General features: G+C 35.2%; 1 protein-coding gene and 1 pseudogene across 2 annotated transcripts; both read right to left on the bottom strand.

Moving 5' to 3' along the window:
• Positions 1-3,515: 3,515 nt before the first annotated feature.
• On the bottom strand, positions 3,516-7,180 carry LOC132181080 (zinc transporter 1-like; annotated as a pseudogene). Its single transcript, XR_015912142.1, has 4 exons — positions 7,037-7,180; positions 5,187-5,845; positions 4,365-4,514; positions 3,516-4,258 (listed from the first exon to the last, which is right to left on the bottom strand). The product of XR_015912142.1 is annotated as a zinc transporter 1-like (transcript).
• Positions 7,181-7,741: 561 nt separating this feature from the next.
• On the bottom strand, positions 7,742-9,512 carry LOC132182605 (zinc transporter 8). The gene is made up of 3 exons (XM_059595900.2): positions 8,904-9,512; positions 8,185-8,334; positions 7,742-8,079 (listed from the first exon to the last, which is right to left on the bottom strand). Exons 1-3 carry the CDS (start codon positions 9,492-9,494, stop codon positions 7,774-7,776), a joined length of 1,047 nt encoding a protein of 348 aa, XP_059451883.2. The 5' UTR covers positions 9,495-9,512; the 3' UTR covers positions 7,742-7,773.
• Between the last annotated feature and the right edge of the window lie 3,453 nt (positions 9,513-12,965).

Genomic DNA, 12,965 nt, shown 5'->3' on the forward strand with positions numbered 1-12,965 from the left:
TGATTAGGTAGTGAAGCCCAAGATTAGGCAGGAAAAGAAGGCAATGATTAAGAAGAAGAGCCTATTTGGTTTTGCAAACGTAAACTCGACCTAGTTGCTTATCACAAGGGAGATGAAAAGATGGCAATGTTGGGTAGTGGAAGTTAAAGGAACATAACCAGAAATAGCAACTTTCATATCCAAGCTGTGGACAGAGAAAAAAGTAAAGAAAAGAAAAGAGAGCGCCAAAAACAATAGTGAAGTGTGTAAGACTTGGACCATGCACCATGCATGCATGTTGGCTCAAGCTTTTTCCACCTTCCAGCATCCAGAAAAAGATAGTGGGGACACACAGAAACAATAAGAGCTGTCCATGCCACTATCCTCCATTAATATCTTATCTCTTTATATTTTGATCTTCTTGTTGCATGTCACATCTCACCTCTCTCTCTCTCTTGCTGTATCCACCACAACATAATTGCCATGGAGGCAAATATATAATTTGATTTACAAGTTTCAGCATGCTTGGGCCAGAAATTCAGGGTCCTTCAAATTCAAGAAGAGAAGATGGAATATATTGGAAGTAAAATCAGAATATGATGATGCATGCTAAGGGGAGAAAATGAAGAAAGTGGTCCGTTGTTTGAGTCCTTGACCGATTCATTGTTGGTACTGGCCGACGGGGAGTTTATTAGAAAGGGATGGGCAGGGCCGGTTCAATGTTTTTTGGGGCCTTAGGCGAAACTTTTAAATATGATTTTTTTTTTTTTAATATTTATATATTAATTAAATTATATTTATTTTAATATTATTATTATATTTAGAATTCTCAGTTTTATTAATCCTTACAAAAATAAACACAGCAATAAAAAAAATCATTTTTTTTTTTTTTTTTTTATGAATCAATCCAAGAACCGCACCATATCTCTGCTAAGCACATGTTCCAAAACTGAAGCACACAAAAACAAACCAACAAAAAAAAAAAAAAAAAAACCACTAGAAATATTATCAAGAACCCATAGAAAATTACCAAAAAATAAAATAAAATAAAATATCTATACCGTGGCAGTAACTTCCCCACTTGATTCTTTGATACACCTCTGTTTCAAACAAAACCCACCAAAAAATTTGTCAAAAACCAATACAAAACCCACCAGAAAAATCAAGCACAGAAATAAACATTAATTTTTATTTTTATTTTTGGTTATGAAATCCTTACCTCTTTGATACACATGTTTCAAACAAAACCCACCAAAAAAATTGAAAAATACTCATACAAAACCCACAAGAAAAATCAAGCACATAAGTAAACATTACAATTTTTTATTTTATTTTATTTTGTTTTATTTTATTTTTTTATGAATCCTTACCCCATTGATACACATGTTTCTCTCTCTCGCCTAGCCTCTCTCTCTCTCTCTCTCTCTCTCTCTTCATCTCTCTCCATCACGTTCTGTTTTGAGTGAAACTAAGGAAAGAGAAAAAGAAGATAAGAGAGGAGGCTGTCAGTGGAGAGGAAAAGTGAGAAAGAAAAAAAAAAGAAAGAAAGTGGGTGGTTAGATAGGGTTAAAATGATCTTTCAATATCAAATAATTTCGGATGCATAGGTAGATAGGCTTTTTTTAAGTATAAGTATATTTGTTTTTCTGAGTTAATTGGTCTTATTTTACTATGTGCTTATTATATTGGAGTCTTATTCAATGGAAGCATTTTTTAAATTACTTACTTATCATGATCAGAGGCCTTAAGTTTTTATGGAAAAATAATTTTAGGCCAAAAAAAAAAAAAATGGGCCTTAAATTACTACCAAAAAAAAAATTATTAAAAAACTTTTTTGGGCAAATTTTTTTTTTTTGGCCTTATTAATCCGGAGACCCTAGACGAGTGCCTCTCTCACCTAATGGTCTAGCCGGCCCTGGGGATGGGTCATAAAATGACCTTGCCTTAAAAGGGTTTCACGTCAATACGTCATTAGAAGAAAAAAAAAATGAAGTGAAATAATGCATATATCTCTAACTTCAATCCCTTTTTTTTTTTTTTTTTTTTTTACATGTCCGCACAAGAGGGGAGAGGGGAATTCGAACTAGTGACTTTCACTTCATTAAGTGTGGTCCCAGCCGATTGAGCTACCTCTTGGGGACAAAAAAAAAAAAGGAACACTTTTAATGAAGTTTCAATAACACAACATGACAAATAAGGTCAAGCCTAAAACATAAAACTACCTAAAACCTTAAATAGAACATTACTAGCCTACCTCTGGAAATAAGGAAACTTTAGTGATTGACTCTTTAAAATAAGGAAAGAAAATATAACTAAAGCTACTCCTAAATCCCAGTTGCCTATATTAATTTAGAGTGTAACTTGTTCTACATCAATCTCAATTGCTTGAAACAAAGATGTCTTCAAGTTGGCTTCTGTTAAAGTGTTGATTTAACAGCTTCAATATCGTATAGTCTATTGGAATTCCAATTACTCATTTCAAATGTTCTTTCTTTCTTTATGTTTTCATATACAATAAGAAATAGTTCGTTAACTGTGATATACTAATAAAATGTTAGATTTTATTAAATACACTTAAGTCACCTAAACTATGAGTCATTTTCAAAAAAGTTCTAAAAACTGATCACAAGTTTGATACCTAGATATATTAAAACTACCATTTTGTGGCATATAAGGCACTCCATTAGTCTTGGCAGTCAGTTTAAATGGAAAAAGTGAACTTTTCTATCTCTCTTCCTATAATACCCATAATTTATTAAAATCCAAAAATTAAAAATAAAATAAAAAAATTAAAAAAAAAAAAAAAAGAATGAAAGAAAAATAATAACTTTAAAAAAGAAAAAGAAAAAAAAAGCAACACAACACAAAGGGTGGCCGAACCACCCCATGAGTGTAGATTGGCCACCCAAAATCAAGTGGGATGGGGTGGCTCGTGGGTCACCTCAAACCCCCAAAGGTGGTTGGGGTGGTTCACGGCCAGCCCCTTCCCCCTTTCCATTTGGTATTTTTTTTTTTTTTTTTTTACATATTAATAATTATAAAGGGTAAATTTGGTTTTTCAATAGTCAAATTGAGAGTATTTTTGAAAAATTTCAGTCAAATTTGAGTTTTCTATCCATTTTAACAATTAACGCTAACGGAGTATGCATTTTTGCCATAAAATATTATTTTGATTTTTTCAAGTGCCACACCTGTCAATTTGTAGAGCTTTTTTGAAAGTAGCTAGTAGTTATGGGGAATAAAGTGTATTTAACTCTTAATAACATAATTTTTTTATTATTTTATAAATGGGTATTTCAAATAATTAAGAAATAATATTTTTTTAAAAAAAACTTAATATTTACATTTTTTATTTCAAACCAAAAATTTAGGTGAAAATCCACAATGTTGAAGTGAATGAATTGGTTAAAATTTTGTCCAACACTTTATAAATTATCCTCTTCACTTTAACTATAAGTTGAGTGATGGAGAAAAGAGCTAGCGGTCGAGCCTTTGAAACACCACCTGTGTCACACGCATAGGCAATGGGCTTTTAGTGCTATAAAGCGCACCTTACACTTCAAATTTCGATTGACTCATGATTAATTAGTTCGATTTATACTTCGATCGATCAAACTAGTGCAATACAAAAACTCGAGAACTTCAATCTTAATATGAGCGACCTAACGATTAATTGTCATTATTGGTACTAAGGGTTATATGACTTTTGAAAAGCAAGGGTACCTTGCGTCCTTAAACTGAAAACCATTTTTGGGCTAACCTAACTACCATTATGAGGGGACAATGATGAGGGCATGGGCCTGGGGATTGTTATATGTCATGGCCTCCCAGTGACCAAAGGGATAAGGTTAAAAGGTTAAACTAGCAAACCATGTGAGCTGACAACTTAGGCTCCCATTTGGATCTCCAAGGACCCCTAGGCCCTAGTGCACAAAACTTATTGAGCCGGACCTGGTTGCAAGATATGCCGAAACTCAAGCCCATTTGGCGAGGAGAGACATACAACTAGCCCCAACAAGAAGAGAGAAATTAGCCCCAATTAGAAGGCATAAATTGGCTTGCATCCTAGGGTTCATAAATCAACCGCTAGAAGATCAACAAGAGCCATGTAGATTAAGATCCCAGCTGACGCTGCGTTCAGAATTCCTTCAACAATCAAGGCAGTGGGGCTGTTCTCGTTGTATACGTTGGATATTCCTGTTCCAATTGCAATCCCAATTGGTGTTGTAAGGGAGAAGAATAGCACCATAATTGATGTAGTTCGGACCTTGAATTTTGCCTATAAATATTGCATGTACAGGCATCAAAAAAGGCAGCTAAAAAAGAATGACATATTTGTGTCAAAATTGAAGTTATAAATGCATGGTGATATATATATTGATTACCTGAGAGATGCATCCACCAAGTCCCATGCCCTCAAAGAATTGATGAAAGGTCAATGCAGCTAGAAGAGGCCTTATTGTTTTTGGACTTTGAGAAGCACCCAGAGAAATTCCAATTATCACTGAATGTACCACAATTCCCAATTCCAAAACCTGCACTTTACTCAAACCCAGTTATTCTTCATCCCAATTCCAAAACCTAAAGAGATGGACTGTACATATAGCATGTATCTAAAATTATATAAATTAACTCTAATTCAACCACTCAACCATAACATGTTGATTTCGTATTAAGTTTACATTGAATTCATGTAAAAAAACTGTTGGCTATATATATATGTTACATGTTAGATTCGGGTTGTGTCGAGACATAAATATAAACTAAATAGGTCAACTCTAACCCAATTCATTTAACTAAGCAGATTAGACTCCTCAATATTTGATTGTGTCGAGACATAATTATAAACTAAATATGTCAACTCTAACTCAATTCATTTAACCGGATTAGACTCCTCAATCCTAACTCGGTTAAAGAAAACGGTACAAAACATGATTAATGGTCAATAATTTTTTTTTAAAAAAAAAAAAAAACAAAAAACAAAAAAAAGAAAAGAAAAGAAAAAAAAAACAAAAAAAAAAAAAGAAAAAGTTGACCTTGGAGTCCTTAGTCCTTACTCAGCTGTATTACTCAATAGTGACAGACGTTATTATAGGAGGGGTCGTGGCATGAATTCAAGAGTCACGAAGTGCCGTGGCCTTCCTTTTAGGGTTCCACGTCATTAAACAAAAATAAAAATAATAAAAACTCCGAACATTAAAAATTACCTGCGATACGACTCGATGCCGAAGAAGGTCCAACGAAGTAGAAGCGGGGCCATGGGCATGCGTTGCATGAGTGTGAGCGTGAACGTGCATGTCACCCGCCTTCTCCACGTCCTCAACCCCTCCTTGAGCGCCGCTATTGAAGCCGGAGCTCCTGTAATACGACGTCGCAAAGGCATCAACCATCAGAGTCAAGATCGCCGACGTCATCGCCACGAACCCCGCGAACAGAAACGTCCGCCACGGCTTCTCGTCGAGACATGGCGACGTCAGCTCTCGAAAGCGTCGGGAAGCACGTGGATGAACCCGGTCGACAATATCACGCCGGCGGCGAACGCCTTTATAATGAAAAACACGCCCTTCTCGGGTCGCAAGGCCGGAATAGTCTTACCTAGTATCGGAATACAGACGCCAATTGCGCCGGCAATGAGTATGGAAGCGATGGCGGCAAGTTTGTACACCAGCGCCTGGTGCTTGTCGCGCTCTCCGTCGTCGGCGTCGCACGTGCAGTCTCCCCAAACTAAGAGAGGGAGCAGGATTAAGAAGAAGAGACAAAAGATTTGTTGAAGGGTCGACACATTGTGAATGTTCGGAAGGAAAAAGGAATTTGAGAGAATATGATGAGGAAGAGAGGTAGTTATATAGTAGGACAAATATATGAGCTCATGAAATCATTGTTGCCCATGATTTGGAGAATGACGACAATCCTCATTGGTAGGTTCGTTGACTTTTGATACCAAAGAAATATCGCCACTATGCTAAGGATCATTGTGGCCCATGATTTGGAGAATGACGACAATCCTGCAATGGTAGATTCATTGACTTTTGATATGACTTTTGATACCAAAGAAATATCGCCACTATGCTAAGGTTGAAGAAATAATGAGGACATCCCAAAGATGATCACTACTTTTAGGAATCCATTATATATATCGAAAAAAATGAAATTTAGTTTTTAGGTTTTAATGTAATTTTAATTTAGTATACTTAGGTTTTCAATTCTAACAACTAGGTCACTAAGTATTCATTTAATTTTAAATAGGCAATTATGTTATCCTATAGTCATGTCAAACTAATTATCAATTAATGCAAAGTAACTTTGGTTTGACATGTCATATGCCAAATATACGTGCAGGGACAGAACTATAATTTTAGGGGGATGGGGGGACGAAGCTAAAAAAAAAAAAAAAAAGGTAGAGCTTTTGAGTATGCATTTCATTTAAATTAAATACGTAAACTTTAGAAGAAATTTTTAAAATTTTATAACCTTTTTTGAATTTTACGAGGGCTGAGAACCCCCACGGCTAGGGGTGGTTCCACCCTTGTATACGTACCATGTACGTAATAAAATTACATTAAATTAAATATATTCTAAATCGAAAATTTAAAAAAAAAAAAAATTCTTAATTTATAGTACTACTATGTTTGTAATTTTAAGTAATTGAGCCATGTGGCACATCACGCACGCACATGGCATGTCAAATAAGAGATATTGTACATTAATTGATTAGTCCGCCATATGACATACACTCTTAATAATAAATTGGAATAGGTTGATGGAATGACCAATTGTAAACCAAAGAAAAATGGAAGGAACAAAATTTTCTAAATTGAAAAGGACCACATTAAATTGCACAAAAAAAAATTAATGATTGAATTTGATTTTGTTGGAAAAGTTAAAAGAGTGTTGAAAGAATGAATGTCGTCACAGTCCACCGAGAAAGGAAAGAAAGTCGATTCAAATTTTAGGTCGGATATTTTGTTGATATTTTTTGTTTTTTTTGCAGAAAAGATATCTTTTATTGCTTTTCAGGAAAATGGATAAACATCTAGAACCCAAGGTTCTAAATTACAAGAACATGAAGCTCTAAAGGTACTAAATGAAAAAGACAGTCAGGCAAGGCATGGATCCAAACTTGATCTGACGGTTGTCGCAGACTCTCCTTGGCCAGACTATGGGCCGCTTGGTTTGCTCCTCTCCTCACGTGTTGAACCATCCAGCTCCTGCATGTACCTAGAAGGACCCTGTCATCGTCAACAATATGCCCATAGGATATTTTGTTGATAAGTTTACCTTTTAGGTCGGCAAGTAATTAAGTGTTAATTAACATTTTGTTTTAATTAATTGTCTTGCCAACAATGGGAATTAATAGTTTTCATTAAAAGGTGTTAGGATTTCATTAAACTTCTTCATTGTTTTGATATTATTGTTGTTATTGTCCATGTAGGCTTCCAAGCTAACGTAATCATATAGTTGACAATGTCATTTTGTGTTGATCATGAATTTCATGAATCTATCGTAATTTAGAATGATAACACTTCGCTAATTCAAGAATAAGTTAATTTAATTATATTTCATACAAGAGCCTCTTTAAGAAATTGAGCTTTTAAGTCAAAAAAGAGTAATTCTAAGTACCATATTTTTTTCCTCCTAAAGCTGATGTGACTTTTAAAATCATCATTAAACTTTAGATGAATCATACTTGAATTTTGATTCAATAATGATTTTGATCCATTAAATGTCAATTTAGTGTATCCAACTGAAGCTCGCTCTGAAATTTGAGTGAAGAGTTGAAAGATATGCCGAAACTCAAGCCCATTTGGCGAGGAGAGACATACAACCAGCCCCAACAAGAAGAGAGACATTAGCCCCAATTAGAAGGCGTAAATTGGCTTGCATCCTAGGGTTCATAAAATCAACCGCTAGAAGATCAACAAGAGCCATGTAGATTAAGATCCCAGCTGATGCTGCGTTCAGAATTCCTTCAACAATCAAGGCAGTGGGGCTGTTCTCGTTGTAGACGTTGGATATTCCTGTTCCAATTGCAATCCCAATTGGTGTTGTAAGGGAGAAGAATAGCACCATAATTGATGTAGTTCGGACCTTGAATTTTGCCTATAAATATTGCATGTACAGGCAACAAAAAAGGCAGCTAAAAAAGAATGATTTGTGTCAAAATTGAAGTTATAAATGCGTGGTGATATATATTGCATGCATTACCTGAGAGATGCATCCACCAAGTCCCATGCCTTCAAAGAATTGATGAAAGGTCAATGCAGCTACAAGAGGCCTTATTATTTTTGGACTTTGAGAAGCACCCAGAGAAATTCCAATTATCACTGAATGCACCACAATTCCCAATTCCAAAACCTGCACTTTACTCAAACCCAGTTATTCTTCATCCCAATTCCAAAACCTAAAGAGATGGACTGTACATATAGCATGTATCTAAAATTATATAACTCAACTGTACTTCAACCGCTCAACCATAACATGTTGATTTCATATTAAGTTTATTGTTAGCTATATATATGTCACATGTTGGATTCGGACTTTGTATAAACATAAATATAAACTAAATAGGTCAATTCTAACTCAATTCATTTAACGGTACAAAACATGATTAATGGTCAATAATATAAATTAAATAGGTCAACTCTAACCCAATTCATTTAATCGGATTAGACTCTTAATACTAACTCAGTTGAATAAAAAGGTACAAAAGATGATTAATGGTCAATAATTACAAAAAACAAAAAAAAGTTGACCTTGGAATCCTTACACAGCTGTATTACTCAACAGTGACAGACGTTATTATAGGAGGGGTCGTGTCATGTATTCAAGAGTCACGAAGTGCCGTGGCCTTCCTTTTAGGGTCCCACGTCATTAAACAAAAATAAAAATAATAAAAACTCCGAAAATTCAAAATTCAAAATTACCTGCGATACGACTCGATGCCGTAGAAGGTCCAACGAAGTAGAATCGTCAACGAAAGAAGCGGGGCCATGGGCATGCGTTGCATGAGCGTGAGCGTGAACGTGCATGTCACCCGCCTTCTCCGCGTCCTCAACTCCTCCTTGAGCGCCGCTATTGAAGCCGGAGCTCCTGTAATACGACGTCGCAAAGGCATCAACCATCAGAGTCAAGATCGCCGACGTCATCGCCACGAACCCCGCGAACGGAAACGTCCGCCACGGCTTCTCGTCGAGACACGGCGACGTCAAGCTCTCGAAAGCGTCGGGAAGCACGTGGATGAACCCGGTCGACAATATCACGCCGGCAGCGAACGCCTTTATAATGAAAAACACGCCCTTCTCGGGTCGCAAGGCCGGAATAGTCTTACCCAGTATTGGAATACAGACGCCGATTGCGCCGGCGATGAGTATGGAAGCGATGGCGGCAAGTTTGTACTCCAGAGCCTGGTGCTTGTCGCGCTCTCCGTCGTCGGAGTCGCACGTGCAGTCTCCCGAAACTAAGGGAGGGAGCAGGATTAAGAAGAAGAGACAGAAGATTTGTTGAAGGGTCGACATATTGTGAATACTCAGAAGGAAAAAGGAATTTGAGAGAATACGATGAGGGAGAGAGGTTGTTATACAGTAGGACAAATATATGAGCTCATGAAATCATTGTGGCCCATGATTTTGGGGAATGACGACAATCCTGCATTGGTAGTGGTTTTCAGTTCTTAAAACTAGGTCACTAAGTATTCATTTAATTTTAAATACGCAATTATGTCATCCTCTTGTCATGTCAAACTAATTATCAATTAATGCAAAATGTCATATGCCTAAATATACGTGCAGGGACAGAACTATAATTTTAGGAGGATGGGGACGAAGCTTTAAAAAAAAAAAAAAAAAAAAAAAAAAAGAGTTTTTGAGTATCCATTTCATTTAAATTAAATACATAAAATTTAGAAAAAAAAATTTCAAATTTTATAACATTTTTTGAATTTTGCAAGGGCCGGGAACCCCACGGCTAGTGGTGGTTCCACCCTTGCATGCATGTATATGTACCATGTGATACAATTACATTAAATTATAAATATATTTCAAATAGAAAATTAGAAAAGTTAAAAGAAAAAAAAAATTCTTAATTTATCGTACTACTATATTTGTAATTTTAAGTAATTGAGCCATGTTACACATCACTTACGTACATGGCATGTCAAACAAGAGATACAGTACAGATCAAGTCTGCCATATATACGACAGACACTCTTAATAATAAATTGGAATAGGTTGATGGAATGACCAATTGTAAACCAAAGAAAAATGGAAGGACCAAATTTTCTAAATTGAAAACTTAAGGACAACATTAAATTGCACAAAAAAAAAAAAAATTGATGATTGAATTCGATTTTGTTGGAAAAGTTAAAAGAGTGTTGAAAGAATGTCGACACAGTCCACCGAGAAAGGAATTGAAAGAAAGTCGATTCAAATTTTCGGTCAGATATTTTGTTGATAAGTTTACGTCGGCAATTAATTAAGATTTTGTTTTAATTAATTGTGTTGCCAACAATGGGAATTAATAGTTTTTCATTAAAAGGTGTTTGGGTTTCATTAAACTTCTTCATTGTTTTGATATTATTGTTGTTAATGTCCATGTAGGCTTCCAAGCTAACGTAATCATATAGTTGACAATGTCCTTTTTGTGGTGATCATGAATTTCATGAATCTATCGTAATTTAGAATGATAACATTTCGCTAATCCAAGAATAAGTCAATTTAATTATATTTCATACAATTTGAGACTGAGTTTGAGAAATAAAGTTTTTAAGTCAAAAAAAAAAAGTTTTTTTGGTAAAAGCTTCATTTTTAAGCTTTTGTCAAATGTGTTTTGGCAATTTTTAGGCTTTTTAAACCTTTAAAAACGCTTTTAATTTTTTTTACCTTTTTTCTTCAAATAAATTTTTTGAGTGTTAAACACACTTTTAAGTCTCTCAAATCGACCCTAAGTATATGTGGTTATGTTTCGAAAATGAATAACGCCAAAAACTGTACTTTCATATTGTCACTAGCTCACTGTGTTGAGGTAACAATGTGAATCAACGGTTTTGATCACCCCTTATTTCACAAAATAAAAAAATTAAAAGGGCTAGTTAGCATTATGATCACGTCAACGGGGTAGAATAATGGTGAGATAAAAATAAGGTTTTATAGCATCATTAGTAATGTTATATATTAAACTCTCATCCTACTCAACTGATATGGTAGTGCTATTAGTCCTTGGATCAACCATCGTTTAAAAAGTGTTCTAAATAGCATTTCTTTGAACCAATTAGATTTTCCTGAGTCTTAGAACAAATAGGTGCTCCCCCTTTTTTCTTTTATTTTTTTCTTTTTTGTTAATGAATAAATTTTTCTTTTGTAAAATAAAAATTTAATTTCTAGCATTATTAAAAAAAAAAAAAAAATGCAAGTGGGCTCTTGTACGGGAGAAAAAGCCCAAACAAAATAAAAGGGGCCCAAAAAAATTTTATTTTTCACCGTGGCTGAATATACCTATCTCCCCATTCTAACTTTTGGTCTTAAGCCCAAAGCCACTTAGGAAAAGTCCATTTGGTCTTGGAGATGAACCTTGACCCAGAAAGAAAAGGGAATTTTCAAGGACAAACCAAATAGGCCTTAGAAACTTTAAATAGGCTTTTAAGAAAAACAAGTTGGACATTTTTCTAAACTTCAAGAAAAATTATAAGTACAATTCAAAGTTTGATATGATTAATGAAAATTGGACTTTGGCCCTTTAAAAGTAATTATTTCACGAAAATAAAGAATTTTGGCCCATTTTGAGAATTAAAAGCAAATGGACTTAAAATTTTGGATTTTGGAACTTAGGCCATTGAAATTTTTGGCATGGGCTAAGAAAAGTTCAATTCGATTTGGATTTGGGCCAAGACCCAAATTGGAGAATGGGGAGAAAGGTATATTCAGCCATGGTGAAAAATCAAAGGGAAGAAATTTTTTTGGAGAAACTGCAGTTTGGCCCTCTGAACTTTCAGCCGATTTTACAAACATCTCTCAACTTTCAAATCTCTCACTTAGGACCCCTCTGTTAGTTTTCAACGTTAAACTTAAACGGTTTGGCTTTTTATGCCCATTATACCCTCACCCAGTCCACTTGAAATTTCAAAAACACCAAAAAATACAGCACCCATCCCAGCCCAAGACAACACCGTTTTGGGCACCTTTTTTAAAAAAATTAAGATTAAAAAAAAAAAAATCGGAGCCACCCCCTTAGCCAAAAGGGGGTGGCCAGATCACGCCATTTTTGGCCAAGGAGCCACCCCGGCCGTGGCCGGTTTGGCACATGAGAATGCCAGAAAGACATAGCATATAATAATGTGCCAAAATTTATAATTTATTGGCACATTTTTTGTGTGTCAGAATCTCCATTCTCTTGCACATTTTCATGTGACAATTAGTGGCACATGATAATGTGCCACCAATTTGGTGATACATAATTTAATATTAGCAATTATTTATTTTAATACCAAATTTTATTTAAAATCAAATTTGGTGCCACCTGATAATAAATTAAAAGAGATCATAATCATACACACAAAAAACATAATACGAAATAATTAGTTACTAATAAATATATATAACCGCAACCACATCATTGTTCCTTACAAACATACTGCCAATTATATAAGGGTCCCTCGTGTTGAGCCGGTCTCATAGAAGCTAAGGCATGCATGTTCTTCATGTTGCAGCTGATGGAAAAGTGAGATTCTTCTGATGGGCCGACGTGAGTGGAATTATTCCCAACACCTTTCACAAAAGCCTTTAGCCACCGGAGTTCCAGGATTGCAAGAGGAGACTCATAGAAGAATGGACCAGAAGTTATGGAGCTTATGTAGTACTAGAAGCAAACTGGTTGTTTGTTTGGTACGAGTGAGGTGTGCATTACAAAAACTTTGTAAGTGTATCCTACTTGTAATTTGAATTTTTCTATAGTAAACGAGTTTCCTTGGTTTAAATGCTCGGGAGTGGGTTTAC

The sequence above is a fragment of the Corylus avellana genome, chromosome 5, assembly GCF_965113065.1.
Source record: "Corylus avellana chromosome 5, dhCorAvel1.hap1.2, whole genome shotgun sequence".
Taxonomy (NCBI): Eukaryota; Viridiplantae; Streptophyta; class Magnoliopsida; order Fagales; family Betulaceae; genus Corylus; species Corylus avellana.